At 49.3% G+C, this 18,463-nt stretch overlaps 2 protein-coding genes across 4 annotated transcripts in view; both read left to right on the top strand.

Annotated features, from left to right (window-relative positions):
* LOC105565275 (CUGBP Elav-like family member 4) overlaps positions 1-18,463 on the top strand; it is a 634,883-nt gene that overhangs the window by 160,768 nt on the left and 455,652 nt on the right. Inside the window, exon 3 of one of the 3 annotated variants that reach the window (XM_012018330.1) lies at positions 13,845-13,990. The exons of the other annotated variants lie outside the window; for them this stretch is intronic. The gene's annotated coding sequence lies outside the window, so the exon portion shown is untranslated. The remainder of the gene's footprint in view (positions 1-13,844; positions 13,991-18,463) is intronic. 3 annotated transcript variants of the gene reach the window in all.
* On the top strand, positions 4,367-6,559 carry LOC105565279 (major royal jelly protein 1-like). The gene is made up of 3 exons (XM_012018348.1): positions 4,367-4,963; positions 5,136-5,542; positions 5,899-6,559. Exons 1-3 carry the CDS (start codon positions 4,616-4,618, stop codon positions 6,383-6,385), a joined length of 1,242 nt encoding a protein of 413 aa, XP_011873738.1. The 5' UTR covers positions 4,367-4,615; the 3' UTR covers positions 6,386-6,559.

Consider the following 18,463-nt stretch of genomic DNA (forward strand, 5'->3'; position numbering starts at 1 on the left):
AGAGAGAGAGAGAGAGAGAGAGAGAGAGAGCGAGAGAGAGAGAGAGACTCCACGACTTCTCGCATTTTTATCGCTATCGACGATCGCATTAAGGCTCGAGCGGCAGTACGCGCCGGGGGTGGAATTAGCGTCGGCGGATCGCACGACAAAACGGATGCGCGCGGAATATAATGAGGCCCCGCGTCGAGGCGGATGCGGTGAGCGAGAAAGATTAAATACGCGTCTGCTGAAACGCGGGGGAGAAAAACCGGGAGGGGAGGGGGAAAGGGAGGAAGAGAAGTGTGCCCGTTTGCGAAACCGGCGTGCGTGGGTGCACCACCGCGGCGACAGTACGTATCTCAGCTGGCGCGCACGTGTGCGGGAAAAGCGGGAACCGTGGATACGCGCCGCGGACACCGCGAATGTTTCATTTTCTCGGGATTAAGTAACCGCCGCGGCCGTTACATGCATGCGCTCGCCGCTATTAACGATTTAATTAGCGTAAGTTTTCATCTCCCGGATTACGGTCGGTATAGTGGTGTGTCGGCGGGGAGAGGGTGCGACGGAGATACAGTCGGCGCGTCGGGGACGGGGGACGCGCGGAGGCTGCGAAGTGGAGCGCGCGGCACCCGTTTTTCACCGAGGCAGCCGGCTTATTATTGCGTTTTCGCGGATTACGTTCCCGGACCCGCGGCAATTTGCCGCCTGCGTGTAACGTAACGAGTCGAGAAGAGTGTCATTAATTTCGCGCGGCTCAGAGATCCCGAAGGAGACGCGTGGCCGCGAGCCGCAGCGGCGCGAAATCGCCGAGCCGTCGAGGATGGACAAGCGAGATATCGCGAATTAAGGGGATCCTAAAGCCGCTGGCGAACTCGATCAGTGCCGATAAGATAGGAGACGGAATTAAAAACGTCAATTATCGACATTTTTAATTCCAAGTTCTACTCGGCTCGAGAAATTTATAGTCAATCAATTTGCAACTTTTACGAAAAAGCAGCAATTTTATTAGCTACACATTGCTCAGACCGGGATTTTCGTTTTTTGACTCCTAAACTTATTGTCTTACTTTTATCTACTTTTATCTACTTTTAACTGCTTTTTAACTCTTATACTTAACTTATTAATTAATTTATATCTCTGACCTATTATCGCTATTTATCTATTTATGTATTTATTTATCTGTATTCGTAATGAATCCCCACTAACATCCTGTCTTGGCTCATATATTCTTTAGTCCGTCGAATTATTAATAGCATATGGTCCAAATTTGAAGCAAATGCATAGAAAATCGATTCACCGGTGAACGTCCTTGATCCTCCGCGAGAGCACGGCACTTTTCTCGGGCGGAATATTTACGCGCCGCGCCCGCCTCGTCCGAAAACTGTAATTGACGTTAATCTCATTCCCATACGTCGGAGCAACGAGCCGAGGGCTGTTTATGAGCCGTGCGTACACCCTTTGGAACCCGGTTACGCTTTTCCTGGTGAACGGGCTTGTTCCATCGATGGTGCTCGCGGCTTTTCATTCCATCGAGTCGTCGTTCGTTGTTTTGATTCAAGTCGAGCTACTTCCGACGAGAACGTCATGTCCGGCGAGTCCAACGGACGTGCTCGCGACACCAAACTCGAGTGGATTGGTCGGCGGGTTAGTCGCTCGAGAGACAACCGCGACAGGCGTAGAACCGAGAGAAAGGCGAAATAGAGGGGTCCCCTCCCCCCCCGCGTACCGTGTGCTCTCCTCTCAAACTATTTATTCCGGCACAAATCGCATTACCAACTTCAACTGCAAAATTGACTTGGCCCAACTTTTACGGCACCCCCGCCCTTACGTCCCTTCGACGCCGCCCGCACGGTCAGAACTTGGACTTGTACGAGGGTTTACCAAACTCAGTTTAAGAAGAAGAAGAACTGTTTCAGCCGTAGAAAGAGAGACGCATCTTGCGGGACTTTCTCTCCTACCTCGTCGATATAAAATCGCATGACGCGAGCTTCTGGCAGAATGGCAGTTTGGAAGTTCCGAGCCGTCAGGTATAACGAACGCGGTATCGTAATCGTTACACGTTGCCCCTCGCTTCTTCCCGTCGATCCAGACTCGACGAACAAAGCTGAGTTGAGCGAGACCTTGCTCCTCACGATACACGTCTTCTCTCTCGCACTTAGGAATCGTCTTCCCTCCATTCTAAATATTCATCCCGCTTGTAATTTCATTAATCAGCTCTCACACATACGCTACAGTTCTCCTCCGATTCCACTTAGGCTCCGCGTAACGCGCAACCTTAATGACACCCGTGCTCCCATTCCTCGCGCGGAACGAAGTAGAACATTATGATTACCGAGGCTAGAAAAAGAAACATTCGTTTATGAGTTCCCGTCATACTCCAAGTCGTTGCTATTAGGCGATCTAATTCGCTCGAATGCCTTTCCGCCAGAAAGAGAGAGCGCGGCCGCGCCGCGCGTTCCCTCGCACTTTCTTGCTTTCATGCACGGAGCAATTTCACTCGATTTCATGCGCGCGAGTTTTACTGGTATTCGCGCTTCAACTGGTGCGTCCAATCGGAAATCCGGCAAATGTACCGCGGCCACGGCACCGCAATTCGACGGTATCATCGTCGGGTAGCGCGCGCGGCCGTGATTAATCAAAACGATAAACTATTCCTTATTAATAAGCCCTAAAGCGGTTCGCGCCCGAAGAGTGGGGCTATAACTCACGACGGAACAGATACCTTCTGGGCTTCGCATTAAAATTGAAATTAGCCACCCATTTGTCTTCCCGTTTGGCTTAATCGTGACTAGCCAGGTGATTTATGGTTTTCACTTCTGCCGGGCGCGAGTGTAGTTTCTCTTCCCGGATACGGCGCAACGCGTAATGCAATTCAAGCCCCCGAAAGCCCCCAACCGGAGGAAAAAAGAAGTTCGGGCGCCGGGGTGCGCGATGAAAAGCGCGGCCGCTTATGGCGCGTTGCGTGATCGCGCTACAACAGCTGTTGGAAAATAGTTCTGCTCAACTCGCGGAACTCCTTGTTACGTTCTAAACACGCGTGGTCGTCCCGTGATATAATGCCATCGCGTTATATCACCCCATGCCGTGACACACATCAGCCACTGTTTATACCACCTCCATAGCCAGTTTATTGCGTTTTAATTGGCATTAACTGCCGTAAACTTAGCGAGAAGCTGGGCGCGTGTAGCTGGTATGCGGAATCGCAGTTAGCACTGTGATTTTCTATGATCTCCATGAATATGCAACAAGACCTTCATGTTGTGCCTCTCGCGGTGGCGTAACATGATCGATCGATAATAACAACGATGACTGATATACTTTACGTATCGAGCATGCATATTCAAATAGGCGAGGAGGCATTGAATTAAGTGCAAGAATGATTTAACCGATGATAAAAAATAATGGCCGCGCGACTCACGAGTGCAAGCGCGCCGGCGTGTCAATTAATAAATCCGTGAACAACGCTCCGGGCAACGTTCACGGACGCGAAAGTCTCGATGCATCGTCTCTCGCGGAGCACAAGTAAACTTCGGATATGAAATTTACAGAAAATCACGTTACACAGACGCGCTCATAATAGCTTTCGCAACGCGTTCGAGGAAATGCAACAAAGGTTCCTGGTTCTATATCAGGTAGACGTGCACTGTTTGCGAACACTTGCTCTAGTTTCCGATCACGCGGTGGCTAATGTGTGCGCTCAACCACATTCGGTATTTCATATTGATGTGCGGAACTTGATATCACCGATTTGCGTAACAATCGGTATACAGAACAGGTTTAAATAGACACGTAACGCGTATAGTAAATCTCATGCGCTCATAAAATATTGCGCGGCCTAACCTCATGCTGTTAACATCGTGCATTGGAAATGCTGATGCTTAATGGACGTACTTACGTGTCTTTAGTTTCATTACCGCAACCATAAATTTCCACTTTTTTTTTCAAACGAGCTCCAGATGCCCACTGTCGCAATATATTTTCTAAATTGCATATCATCGTTCGCGATCTTGCATCATTTTGCCACTGGATTATGCAATTAAATTATATATAATTATATGTGATATATATATAGTATAAGATTAAGAATTTAAAAATCTAAAAATAGATTTTTCAACATTCTCAAATATGAGACATCGCGTGTTTTTTATCCGCTGTATAAAATGATTCATGCCTTTTTATGTACGAGAGAAGGCCGATCTTGTTTTCCGAAGGAGACGCCGTGCATTACTTACATGGTTACACGGTAGATTATTGTAGGAAGAAGCCAAGAGCTTTGCTCGAGGCTCTTGCCGCTTCCTGATTATTGAACGAGTCATGTTACACGGTGGACCTAGAGTAATCCAGTTCAAGGTGAACCACACTCACCGCCACCATAAATAGCGAAATCGGTGCGGTATGGGGGGATCGTGACGTAGACAAGGGTGGGGTCTGTCGGTCGCTGTCGAAAGAACCGATCTATGCCACTACGGGGAACAACCATGTTCCGTTTCGTGATACAGTGGTCCCGCGATCGCGGACACGGTCGAGACCCTGAGGCTCGAGGGCTCCCCGACAACTAAAAACGACGTCGAAACGAATTAACGGCCAGTCGATCAGCGTCGCGACCTAGGTCGATGGGCCTCCGACCGTACGCATCATGGAATTGATTTGGGTGCTCGTTCTGTTCCTCGGCTTCGTACACCCGTCCCGGCCGTCGCACCTCGAAGTGGCTTACCAGTGGAAATATCTCGATTGGGTTTGGCCAAACGTACCTCTGACTGGGAAAAACTATACGCTGGGCAATGCCTTCACGCAAGACGTGGATATCGACAGACAGGGCCGCATATTCGTGACGAGTCCGCAGTGGTTGGACGGTGTACCGATTAGTTTGTCTTTGGTGACTAAAGCGCATGGTCCCGGTGGTCATTTACTCGTACCGTACCCCAATTGGTCCTGGCACGTATCGTTCAGTTGCGAGGGCATCGTGTCTGTCTACAGACTAGCGGTAACGTCACAATTGCTACCAGGCGTCATCCAAATTGCGGTGGGCAAATTTTCAACGCGCGACACTCGCGCGATTGTACGCCGTTTCGTCCGTTGAAAATTTTTCCGCCATCAATTTGACGCTAAATTTCGTAACAATAGGTAGGATTGATGGATTGGCATGTAATCTTTAGATCGACGAGTGCAATCGTTTATGGGTGGTCGATACTGGCAGAGTGATGATGAAAGCGGTTTGCCCTACGAAAATATTGATCTTCGATCTCGCCACGGATCAGCTGATCCATAAATACGTGGTACCGGATGATCAAGTGCTGTACGGGAAGGCAGCATTAGTTACGCCAATCGTCGACGTCGGAAAAACGTGTCTCGATACTTATCTCTACGTGGCGGACGTGGATCAAAATGGACTGGTGATTTATGACTTATATCGCGACCATTCCTGGCGAGTAAACAACACCCGTGGCAACGCTTTTGGCCCGGACGAGGATGCTATGAATATTACGATCGCCGGCGAGTGGTTCGATCTGACCGACGGTACGCTCGGTATGTCACTGTCGCCGTTTGGATACTTTACTCACAGGTACCGCCGCTAATTATTATAATTTTATGCTCGGTCGATTTGTAAATCGAAAAAAGACATCACGTTGTATGAGTTTCGATCCAAGTTGCAATTGATCTGATGCCTATTGGAACTATAAAAGCTCAACAAGTTGAATCCGAAAAACGTTGTCGTTGCTCAGCGTAAAAAGATATATAATAGATATCAATGTGGCTGGTTAAATGTTTTCTTTATTTATATGGCCGTTCTGTTTCTACATCGTCGAGAAGAATTTCGAAAATTTCCGTAGTATAAAAGTACGACCGAAGCTCTGGCCACAAGTATGCTAATTGAGGAAAAGTCGTTCGCCATCTGTCACCGATGTTTACCACTTTCAGATATCTTTATTTTAACTCGCTCGCGAGCTACCATGAAAAATACACGGACACAGTTTCGTTGATGCAAAGCGAGTTCAGGGAACCGGCGATATTTCAATCAAATTACAAGCGCGCGAGCCAAGCGGGCGCGCAGGCGACCTCTCGAAGAGGCGTAATATTTTTCCAATTGGTCCAATTAACTGCCGTGGCCTGTTGGGACATCGGGAAACCATTTACTCCGGAGAACGTCGTGATAATAGCACAAGACGAGGAGACTCTGCAGTACGTGAGCGGCATTAAGGTGATCACGAATAGGGCCGACGAGGAAGAATTGTGGTTCAATACCAACAGGCTTCAGAAGACGATAAACATGAGCCTCAAGTCGACGGAGACAAACTTCCGAATAATTAGAGGGCCGGTCGACAACATTATCCGGGGTACAAATTGCGAGCCGTCCGGCGCGAGGACGGAAGCACCAGACACCAGAGTCTTCTGGCACCAAATATAACTTGCCAAGACACTTTGTGCCTTTCATTACCTCATTTACGATACCTTTATGATGTTCCTGTGTATCTCATCTGTCTTGCCATTTAAATCGTGCAACGTATGTACGAAACGATGAGCGAAATTAGCGACGACTTTTCTAAATAAACTCGTGCGTAATGACGCGTCCTTTGCAAAATCGCACACTCTTCCTTCCACGTCACGTTTCGCGTCCAGAGATGGATTTGCAACTAAAAGCGACGGATCGCTCGCATATCCGCGCACGAATAGAAGGACGGAGTGGCAGCAGGACCTGCGAATGACAGCCGGAGCGTGTAGCAATTTAGTTAACCGTTTCATTGCTGCCTTTTGAGATGTAACGATGAGGTCTGTCGGTGACACGGGCGCCGCCGCGAGCCCCGAATGTTTCGACAGGGTGGCTTGACGCCGTCAGTAACGGGGAACCGTTGAGCGCGTTCATGACGGGGGAGGAGGTGGAGGAAGGGGAGGAAACGACGCGACGAATTTCTTGTCGACCAAGTTTTACCGGGCTTTTAGGCGCGCCGTCGCCGATTCCACGCTGGTGCCGGATCCGGAATAAATGCGCATTCACGGGGAATTGTTCGCGTTACTACCCCCCGGGATACCAATAGGGCGCCGCGTAATTCCGGGAAATTCGTGTCACCTACTTCTCTTTCTACGCCGCGGTTCGGCGTGTGACTAATGGCGGCATATTCATGGCGCACCCTCCCGGCACCCCCGCGACACCGGCCGATCCTCCCTCTTACGAAGCTCTGGCAGTTAACCTCAGACAACCCCTTCGTCGCGATAATATACGGCTGCCCTTAAATTTTCCTTCCCCTCCGGCATGCTTGTTCGGCCTATCTCACCTCATGGAGCAAGAGCACACTCTTCTTTTCGGAACAGCCTTGGCCAACCCTGGGATTATTATTGCCGGGTCAAATCGGTCTTTTTTTTTCACCGATTACGTCAGTACGTGTGTAATGGGAGTAACGTGGAAAATTGTTAAACTCGCTCGCGATACGAACGTGAGATACCGTGTTCTTAAACTCCGTTCGTGCGAAAGTACGTGTCTTCCTCATCTTGAACATATCGACCCGTGTTTATCTTTATACCATGTATGAATACTAATCGGTTATGCTAAAGTAACGTTGTGTATGCCAGGCGAGGTGTTCCTACGATAAAGCACATTTTCCGCGGCGCAGTCGAGAGCACGCTCCCCGCGATCATGATCATTACCTTAAGGGCAGGATGTGGAATTACTTAAGGAACGGCAGCACCGCGCCGCGGTGAAGTCGCGCCCTGTCCGCGGCGCGGGGCAGGGATGTCTCAAATCGTTTTACGAGGATAGTTTTAAAACGACTTTACGAGAATGGGTCGGAATTTTGAAATAAATTTGCATCAGTTTTACTGCCCCTGATATACATAACTACCGGTGTTTGGCACCGATACTCGCGCGTACGCGGACCTGAACGGCCCAGACTGCTCCGGTGCCGACGATATACGTACACCGCGAAACACACCTATTCTCTTGAAGGGGGAAAAAAAAGAGACGCATGTGCTCCGGCTGCTATCTTTTTTTTTATCACTGTCAGAACGATAGTCGCGTGACACGCGTTTACGCAATATATCTCGTCGGTCCCCAAAGAGAAACGAGAATAAATTGGCGTGATCCGCGGTGTACTGGCATCGCGCGAGACCACAGTTCTTACGTATGATATTATTATATCACCATTGGTAGCTGGATTTATCGCGACCGTTAAATATTATGGAATTTGGGTCCTTTCTCGAATTTATTTTCGACAAGAAGAAAAACTTGCCGACGTTATTAAATAATTCTATTGCTCAATAAAAGAAAGTACAATGTAATATATTCTCGAGCGTTCCGTCGAGCAGCCGGAACGAGCTACGCGCGAAGCGTAACGCGAGCGAGTGCGTCGCGGCACGTCACGCAGCGGCAGCGTCGCGTCGGCCCGCAATTTGCCGCGGAACCGCGGCGTTCCCGGCCCGACCGATAGAACGCCGGGCGAGAATTTCGGGCATCCACCGCGTCTTTATTAAGGCCGGCTCGTCTATAATTCACGGGGGAGAGAGAGCGCTGGCCGTAGGCCGTCCTGACAGTGCTCGGACTCAGCGGCCACATAAACACACCGGCGTCTCGCGCAGGAGGTCCATGCGCCCACACGGCCGTGTGTGTGCCACGCATTGCGGTTGTCAGCCCTAGTCAACGTGTAATTTACTAGCTCGCTCACCCCCGCACCTCCCTTCGGCACGGTGCAGATGCAGTCGCCGGTTTTGGACTCGGTCGACGCGCCGGCGTCTGGGCGGTCGCGGCAGCAACAACAGCAGCAACAACAACAACATAACGCCGTCGTCAACAGTCGTTACTGCTGTCGTTGCTGCTGCTGCTGCTGCTGCTGCCGCGACTAGTTACGATGCAAATGGATAACGCCGCTGCACCAGCGAGTACCGTCCTCTGACCACTCGGAACCCGACGACCGCAGGGCTGCTATAAACCAGCAGAGTACGCACTACGTTCTCCCGAAACGGCCGCAACTTTCGAGCTGTCGCGCCGAGATGATCGTCCAGATTATCTACCGCTCTCGCGCGTGAGCATTTCTCGCGAAATATTGGGAAACTTTTCGCCTTCGCGTAAATCCCCCGTTTCCACCCTCCCATTCATACTCCACCTGTCGCATCAACCGTGTACCCGGAATCGGGACCTTGCAATTACCAAAAGTCTCGAAACGCCATTTTCTTCTTCTCCGTCTTCCTCTGAAATTAGGCTTGGAGCCTGTTTTTTTTTCCGATTAATTCGTCTCTTGTGATCCCGATGTCCAGCGTCCATCCATCTTTTTGGGGGTCTTCTGGATGTTGGTTTCCCATCTCTTGCTGTTCTTGCTATTCTCTCTTCCATTCTGGATACGTGATCGTTCCAGTCACACGTCTTCTCTGTCTTACCCACCTGACGATATCTGAAACATCGCAGGTTTTCCTGACCATCTCGTTGGATACTCTGTCTCTGAGCGCCTTTCCCAGAAATGGTTCGGAGAATCCGCATCTCTGTCGTGCGGGCCATGTTCTTGGTTTTCTTGGTTTCCGCTCTTGTCTCTGCTGCTTAACGTCATGATTGGCCGAACACAGGTTTCGTCTATTCTGATCTTGGCTTCCTTCCTCATATATTTATCACGCCATATGGTTTCCCTTAGGCATCCCGATATTCTTGCCGCTTTATCGATCTTCATTTTAATTATCATAATTGTTTTGACGGCTCGGGAAACGTACGATTTAAATTCAACGATTTCCTTCCCTTTGATACTTTCGCGGCGCGAGGCTCCGTCATGCGGAGAACGTGTTCCAAGTATAAATCAACCCATCCATCCATCCACCTATTTGCCCTCAGCGCTACGCGAGCTCTGCTCACTCTCTCCTTCGGAATCTCGCGCAAACAGTTTGCCCCCCTTCACCGCACGCACCGCCGGTGCAACGCTCGGCCGAAATGTCGTTTGCCACGGGAACCGGTCTCTTACGTTCGCAACCGTTCGTTACCGTTAGTTCCGCCTGACGTAACGCGTTCGCAACGTAAACACATACGTGTGCACGCTGCCGTGGAGAAACGGAGGCCGGAGGAGAGCGCGTTTTCGAAGGTGTGGCTGCTTTGCTCTCCTGCCATTCGCCTTTGCGCCGTGAGTGCACGCGCCAGCCTAGACGTGCGCGACGGTTGTTGAGGGTTGCGCAAACAACGGAGGTCGCGCGGGACACCGGCCGTGGGACATTTCGCCCGGTTTCTCAGGCGACCGATCTCAGGTTGAATATCACGCGGGGAGAGGCAGTCATCATCGTTTTACGGTCGGTCCCTCCCCACCGAATAACTTTGGGTCTCGACGATCTCGTCGGTCTTCCGCCGCGAATTACCTTCCCGACTCCAGCCGCGGCTTTTATCTCTCTCGGAGAGAAGAAAATAGACCTCGCGCGTGCAATTAAAATAATTTGCGCCGCTTACAACGGGAAGTGTAACGACCAGCCAGAAGTTCGGAAGAGTTAATTTGTAAAACGGCCCATTCGGTTAAATTACGCGCCGGATCTTTGTTGTAAAACTCGCTCTCTCCCGCGAAAATTGCCGGGTCATCGAGCGCGTATCACTTGTACATTCACTGCCGAAGCGCCGTAATCTCGGCACGGCACGGGCTTTAGAGACACCCTACCGCGACCAAGTAGAAGGATTCATGACGTGTCTGCGAGTATGAATGCATAAACCCCTACCGTGCCGCTCGCCAATTTTCGTACATCGATGTATCGTGAAAGGAACGATCGTTGTAGATCGTAATGAATAGCGCTCGGGTGGAAATGTACTGGGTCAGGTGCAGGTACCATTGGAAGGATAGCTCGATGAATGTAGCGAGCGCAGTGCGGGGGAGAGGGAGGTGCAATCAGCGCGATGATAACCAGTATTACCGCGTCTACCCATCCCAGGCCGCCGATCTCCGCGGCGTAATTCCCGAGGGTTCTATTTGCGACGAGAACAAGCGGCCAGTATGACGGCAATCCGGGGGATGATGTATTCGGGTGTTATTTATTTCCAGCGATACCGAGCCGAGCGATTGGCCGAGTGACAAAATAGAAATCAGTTCAGGAAGCTCTCGGATATTCGCGCTTTCAGTCAAGCCTCGTCCCCTCTCTGGGTCCACTCGCCGGTATATCCTATTTTTCAACGTAAATCGCGTTCTCATCGTACTCCGTTCTCTTTTTCACAGCTATCAGCCTTCGAGAATCGCTCGTGCAGCCCGACACCCGACGAGTCATTTCCAAGTCGGATCTACGTTTATTGCTCGCTCCGTAATTACGCGCCGCGATTAGATCCTCGCGTTGTCCTTACACGCCGGCGAAGTGCCACATTTGGTTATTTGCCCTTCACTCGCTCGCGCGTGCGCGGAAGCTCAAACTCGCGAGTGAGTTTTCATCGAGAGGAAAACTAAGGAAGACGCGACTAACAGCTGGATGGAACTTTCTCACTGCGTGGCATACAAAGTAAACTTGCTAGCGTTGTCTCTCGCCCGCTAACCCGCTTTTCCCTCTCGCCGTCCTCGTCTCCCTCTTTCGGAATATTACCCTCTCCCGTGCCGCGTAATATTTCCGCCTATTCATATCCATACATTCGCCCCGCTGTGTGCGTGCGCGCGAACCCATTTTTCCCGTCCCTCGAAAGTAATACAACTCTCTACTCCAGCAGGCACCCTATTTATTTCCGTACAAATTTTAGGAGGCGAACGGAAACAATGATTTTTAATAATATCGCGAACGTGCCTCGCAGTACGGAGAGAAGGAAATCTTCTCGCGCGATCGTATCGAGCCTATTTCCGCCGCGACAATTTACCGCACTGAAAGATACCGGATACGATAATTGCTGTACACTCGTCGCAAAGTACACGCCTCTGGTGCGGCAATTATTTTTAATTTATTTTTCCTTGGTTGGAAATGAATACGTTTTACCGTACGGACGATCATTATCGCGCAATTCATGCCGAGGCACGTAACGACAATATTTAATCCCCTCGCAATGAACGGAGATTTTTACGGTCTTTGCTTAAATACTCGGAGGTAATCGCGATATCTCGCTATCAGCCCGCCGGAATCTCCACGCCGTCGCGCGGAGCGAAGGAGCCTCTTTTGGAGTTAAATAAACCTTGCACGTATCCCTCTTACCGAGACACGTGCTGCAGATCACACGAGCGAGCCTCTTACGTCACACGCAATTTATTCGCCGACGTCGTCCCTCGTGTTTCACGCGCGATTGCACGCCGCGTTATTGCAATTCCGCAATTTACGTTGCGAAAATGTACAACGACAGCTTCCTCGGCGCGCGTGTCTCGCGGACCATCGCGCGGAAAAATCGTTAATATCACTCGATGACAAGCGACCACTCCTCGGCGAGTGAGCTGAAGAAACTCCGCAGTTGTTTCCTAACAAGAGCCGGGGGTGCCGGGGGACCGGGGTTGTTTTTATCAATTGCGTGAGCGCCCCACGTATGAAAACTTCCATCCGCTCACGCCCTGTTTCCTGCTACGAAGATGACGGCTAGATGGACGAAAGGGCGCGCGACGAAGGGCGGAGGGGGAGGGGGAGGCAGGAGCCGGGGAGGAAGTTGTTGGACCATGTCGACTGCTTCCCAAGCCAGCCGAAGTGGACCTATCGACTCGAAACGAGTGTGCTCGACGTTAAAATCCCGGTCGCTGCTCCCGTTTCTAAGCCTCCCCTCCACCGACCGTCATCACTCTTTCTCTCTTCCTCCCATCCCGCCAACTTTCTGCCCTTTCCTTCACGTGTACGGACGCGCGCGCGCTCCTCCGCTCGCTCGTGTTAGACGTAAACGATGCAACGGGGGGAGGTGGACACGGTCCAGCAAATCCGAAATCCCCTTTTCCTCGATATAAAGCTCCGTCCCTTTTTTCGGGCTTCGATCCTCCACACAGCGAGACTTCGCGCCGCTGCTCTGTGTGAGCCCAAGTATCGGAGCCACCGATAAAACCGAGTCGTAACAAACGAAATCGACACTGCCAGGTCAGACCCTCGTACGCGAAGGCGCGCGTCAACAGTAGAATTCAATTCCGAACTAGACGCCAACTTCGTCTGACGTATCTCGATCACTCTAAATGTCCAAGTTGGATCTACATATTTAGCACCGATTTTCAAAATTGACATATCGATTCTACATATAGAAACTCGTGTTTTCCTTCTTTGTTGGAAATAGATTTTCTAAAAAGTCGAGATTTCATTTCCGTCCTAAAGGGGATGCTGGAGTGATTCTGCACTTTTGGCACTTTTTGCATCTAGAGCTGTCAATTCATGAAAACATTTGTGTAACACACAAATTATAAGGCTTATGCGTACAGACCGGAAGCGTCCCACTGTTCGGACGAATTGAGAAAACAGCGTGGTATCGTTGAAATTAAGTTCAAAAGCCTAACAAAAAATCTATTCACTCGAATAAGTTATAGGTTAGGTAACCTATAGACTTCTTGTTAAGCTCCTAAACTTAATTTCAATGATACCGTGCTGTTCTTTGACTTAATCTGAATAGTCGAACACTGTCGGTCTGTACGCAAAAGCCACATAATTTGTATGTTCCACAAATGTTTTCACGAATTGACAGTTCTAGGAGCGAAAGGTGCCAAAAGTGCAGAATCACTCCAGCATCCCCTTGAATCTGACGGCGGTGTACAGAGACCAAATATTACTACCGACAGTTCCGAAAATAAATTGAACTTGTACCGTGAACACATTTTCAGGCTTGAAGTGATACGAATCTAATATCGGGACGGTACCGTAATTACCCGCGGACAAATGTGATCGTCGCGAGATACCGTTAACGAATGCACTAAATGTTAAACAACGCTTACAGAGGAGATAGTCGGTAGGGACGGTATTTCCTCTCGCAGGGGAGTGACAATATTATTCTGTTTCAGGGTGTGACGGGCGACCGGCTGGCCGGGGGCGCCGCACACCTCCTCCACCTCTTCTTCTTCTTGCCACGACCACAACACACAATGTAACAACAACTACTACTACTAGTGTCGTCCGCGCGAACCACGTTCTCAATGTACTCGATGTGGTACGTCACTATACCCCTACTCGGTGTCTCTGAAGATGTGTCATTAAGTTTTAACACATACACATACACACGTGTCTCTCACTTTTGCGTTTATCGTGCCACACAATTAGTATTTCTCGTTGGTGTTTTGACGGAAGAGAAAAAGAGAGAGAAAGAGAGAGATGGGGGTGGGGGGAGAGAGAGCTCTGCGAGGCTCAAGAGCCGCCTTCGCCATTGGGCGAACGTGGACCCGAGAGTGCTCTGTCTAATTGGCAATCAGGTCGGATTCGATGGGGCATATTCCAGTACGCGCGGTACTCCGCAAATCTCGTAGTGCTAAATTATTTCGACGAAATTTAACGTCGCACCGTGACAGAGGCCATTCCTCGTGTGCACGTACGTATTCACGCGCCATTTTAACATTGTGTGTACGTTTTGTATTCTACATGTACGTTATATTCAATTGTCACATAAACACGCACACGCGCACACACACACACACATACACACATATATGTATTGGTGGATTATGTCTTCACTGTTCGCTGAATTCCGTTACAATGTGACTTGTGGTTGGTTAAGTTTCGTTGGTTTATCGATGTTCAATGTTGACTGCTATTGTTGGTTGTTAGGTGTTTAGTGGTCATTCTGTGTTGGTGCTCACCCCCCTACCGACTATTCCTTGTACTCGCTGTCCCGGCGACGAGCACCCTACCCATTTCCACGCAACACGAATTCCTAAACTTGATGTTAGAAGTTACGATATCAAACTTGCCTGCCGCCCCATCTTCTCCGTAGAGAAGCGGCGGCCGTGAATTTATCGATAGATAGACGAATGGTAAGATTTCTACATATCTCGTATTTCTTTCAATAAGCATGCTGTTATTATTTACTGGGGACTGTCATAAATCTGCATGATGCGACACGATTTGAATTTTCAATATCGTGAGAGCACACGAGAGAATTTCGAATAAAATGCCTTTTCAAATTGGCGGACGAGCGAAAAATCAAACTTTATATATTTCATCGTGGAACTTAAAATTGATTTCAAAGACATGTACATAAAAATATATATATGTAAATCGAAGATTTATATGCATATAAATTTTGTGAATCTTGTTCGGTGATGTATGCGTGTATATCGCGCGGACAAGATTTTTATGCCGTGCGCGCGGGAGAAATTTTTCTGAAAAACCATTTTCCGCCCGGCAACGTGCAGCTTAGGAATGACCGACATTTGATTAGAGAATAGTACGTACTATCGTATTTTTCTTCTGGCATGCACGTTTCGCATTTTCTTTATCTCTGTCGAACGTGTCTCTGAATATTGAAGACCTCGAGCACCGTTGCGAAGTTTTATTTCACTCTTTACGCCTCGATACATATTTCAATAACAAGCTACTTTTTCCGTCTATCCATTCGTTAAATGGCAATTTTAATGCGATAGGAGCACATCTCGCGGAATAAACAAATCGGCACGCTGATATGTAAACGCTGTTGCACGTAAACGAGTCGATAATTATATGCGTGTAAATATTGCTCTCTAAATATGTTTTACATCTGTAATGATAATTAAGCTGAGAGCTCCGCTACACGTTTGGTCCATTCTTTTAATGAGCCTGGAAAACGGTAGCAAACACTGGTCCGATGGCGGGTTAATCTGCGGTTGAAACGCTTGAATTCTTAACGAGGACGAACCGAGGAGGGACAAGAAAGAGAGACATACTTTTTAAAACAATTACACGAGTAGACAGCATGAAATTGGATGCTCTAACGTGAACGCTAGATACTCGCGCTTTTTTCGCGTTCTTATACGCGATATGATGTGTGCGAGCTTGATAACACAGAAAATAACGTACGCTTTAGTAATTACAATTTAAGCGAGAATAATAAAACATAACGTCACGTTTTTGGCTCGGCCAGCCGAACAAAGCAAGCGGGAATGCGCGCGGCAGGACAAAATTATTTATTATACTTTCTTCCCCATTTTCTTCGAGTTATGCGATCGATCGTAGCAAATTACGTTCCAAACTTGCCATTTCCCTCGGAACTGGTCGCCGGCACTTTATTCCATTTGATAGCGATGGCGAGCCGTGGCGAGCAAATGGCTCCTAACAACGACGTATGTGAGAAAGGGGGACGCAGAGCTAGTCCGGAAGCATTTATTTGCCAGCGGGAGTTCCTCGTAGTTTTACAATGTGGTCGCGCGACGTTCCGCAAAGGCAGCTCGATTTCAGGCGCGCCCCGATAATATTAAAAAGTAATTGGATTGCGATCCGGATGATGGTTGTTGCCGATTCGGCCGCAGCGACGGCCACGTCGCCGAAGGAAGGGTGATGGGATCGGCATCGAGAGGGGAGGAGGATGTAAGGGCGGGGGCTCTCGCAGACCGGAATAATGGACAGTCGTTAAATTTAATTGGCACATAATTATCGGAAGTCCAGGCACCAAGCAGATCGCCGCGCGCTACCAATCGTCGCACGGCTCCAAACGCTCGGGCTTTAATATCGAGGAAATTCACATGCACGGGAGGAGAGGGAGAGAACATCCCATTTCGTCCGCGCGTATTTGGTAGAACATGCCCGGGCGCTTGTGGTTTGTGCCGGCCTAACGAGTCCGGAATCGACCTGCCCTTCATCCGAAATCGCTTTCCAACGCCGCGCTTCCTTTCTTTCTACCTGGACCGCGCGCGCGCGCGGGCGCTGAACCGCCCTCGTCGTTTTTATTTCTCCCCGAGCGAGTACGATCTCCCTCGACTTGAACATTCCCGTGACTAGATTGAATCTTCGCGGAATGTAATTTGTCTTGGATGCCCTTCGAGCTACCAAGCTGCGAGCTCGCCACCGGCGAGGGAAGCTTGAATAAAACAATAAAGCGTTCGCCCGCGTCTGCGTCGTGAAACGGCGGGGAATGAGCGAAGACGGGCAAAACGTGATGGAGAACGGGAAAGCGAGTCGAAATGGATAAAGGTTGGCGATTCACTTACGCGAACAATCGTCTTCCGCGTGGATCCGCGAAGATCGCGCGCGCCTACGAGATTCCCGCGGAGCGGCTCGTAATTAAGAGCCATAAATACGAGACCGCTCGGACAAATTAATTTAGGTATCAATTAGCGTTCGGATATCGCTATCGGTCGACGAGAGGCACGACCGTATACAACTCACGGCTGCCATGCCGTGGTTCGAAGCCACAACTAGGCGCAGCGTGGCGCGTCGGATTACACGTTACCCCGATATCATCGTATACCAATAAATAAGCCCCGCCGATATCATCTTTCATTTCGATAATTATTATTCGACGCGGTGTTAATTAATTAAGGCCTGAGGTCGCCGACTACCAAGGGAGCGAGCGCCTCTCCCTCCTCCGCGGCGTCGCTTCATTTCGCATAACTCGGAGAGCGGTAAGCAGAAACGCGCGGGCCGCTCCGCGCGCGTGTACAGCCACGATCGCGCCAGGTGATAAGTCCTCGAGCTCTCTGGCTAATTACCGGATGAAAGAGCTATCTGGCGACTGTCGTCAAAGCGAGAGCCGGTAAATGCACCTGCCGCGCCATTGTGATATTTTAGCGCGCTAGCGGCTAACGGTTTTGCGCACAGCCCGGACGCCGCGCCGCTGGTCCCGGCACATATCTAATTTTCATTCGGCGTTTCCAGCCCCGCGTACATGAATACCGCAGCCGCGGCCGCGGCCCCACCGCGCCGACGGGATATGGCAACGAATGTTCAACGCGGCTGTGCAAACGAAACGTTATTCTCCGCCGCCTCTGTCCAAGTATAATTATTGTTTCCTTTGCGTTAAAAAGTGACGGAGCGTTTTGTTCGATCTCGTTAAAAAGTTAAACCGGCGCGGAGTAGTTCTCTATTTCGTAAAAAAATAGACCAAACTATCCGAAAATTCAAATCCATTGTTGCGCCAATATTGCACCTGCGAAAAGCACAATTAGAAATTTTTCCGGTGGATCGAAACACGGTCTTCGTAAGAATGACGGCATATGCCGTGCGCCGTCGATGAGACGGAAGATTCCGGGAGTCCATAGTAATAAAGAGGGATGTATCCTCGGTGAGGTAGGGACTAAGACGCGCCACTTATTAATTTTTCGGCGAGAAAAATAACGGGCTACACTGACAGAAACAAATGGTTGCAGTTACCACAATCTCGCTATAAGTTATAGTCATTTTAGGAGCCAACCACATTTTTATAATTCTTCCAACTACGCAAGTTATGGTTGACACCTACCAATGTATTATAGTTCTCATAGACACAATATTGGTCCATGCAACTTATGATATGGTTGTATCATAAATCATAATGAGCTTTTAATTTGGTAATGTGTACTATAAATACTGCAATAACAACCACAAGTAAAATTTCGCATAACTATATGTAATAGTAATAATCGTATTTATATTGGAAATAATATTACCTGCTTTTTATTATACATATACAGGGTGTCTGATGCAAAAGTAGCCACCTTGAAAATAGTGGTAGATTGGG

Source organism: Vollenhovia emeryi, unplaced genomic scaffold (genome assembly GCF_000949405.1).
Source record: "Vollenhovia emeryi isolate VEMERY1.0 unplaced genomic scaffold, V.emery_V1.0 DF939154.1, whole genome shotgun sequence".
NCBI lineage: Eukaryota > Metazoa > Arthropoda > Insecta > Hymenoptera > Formicidae > Vollenhovia > Vollenhovia emeryi.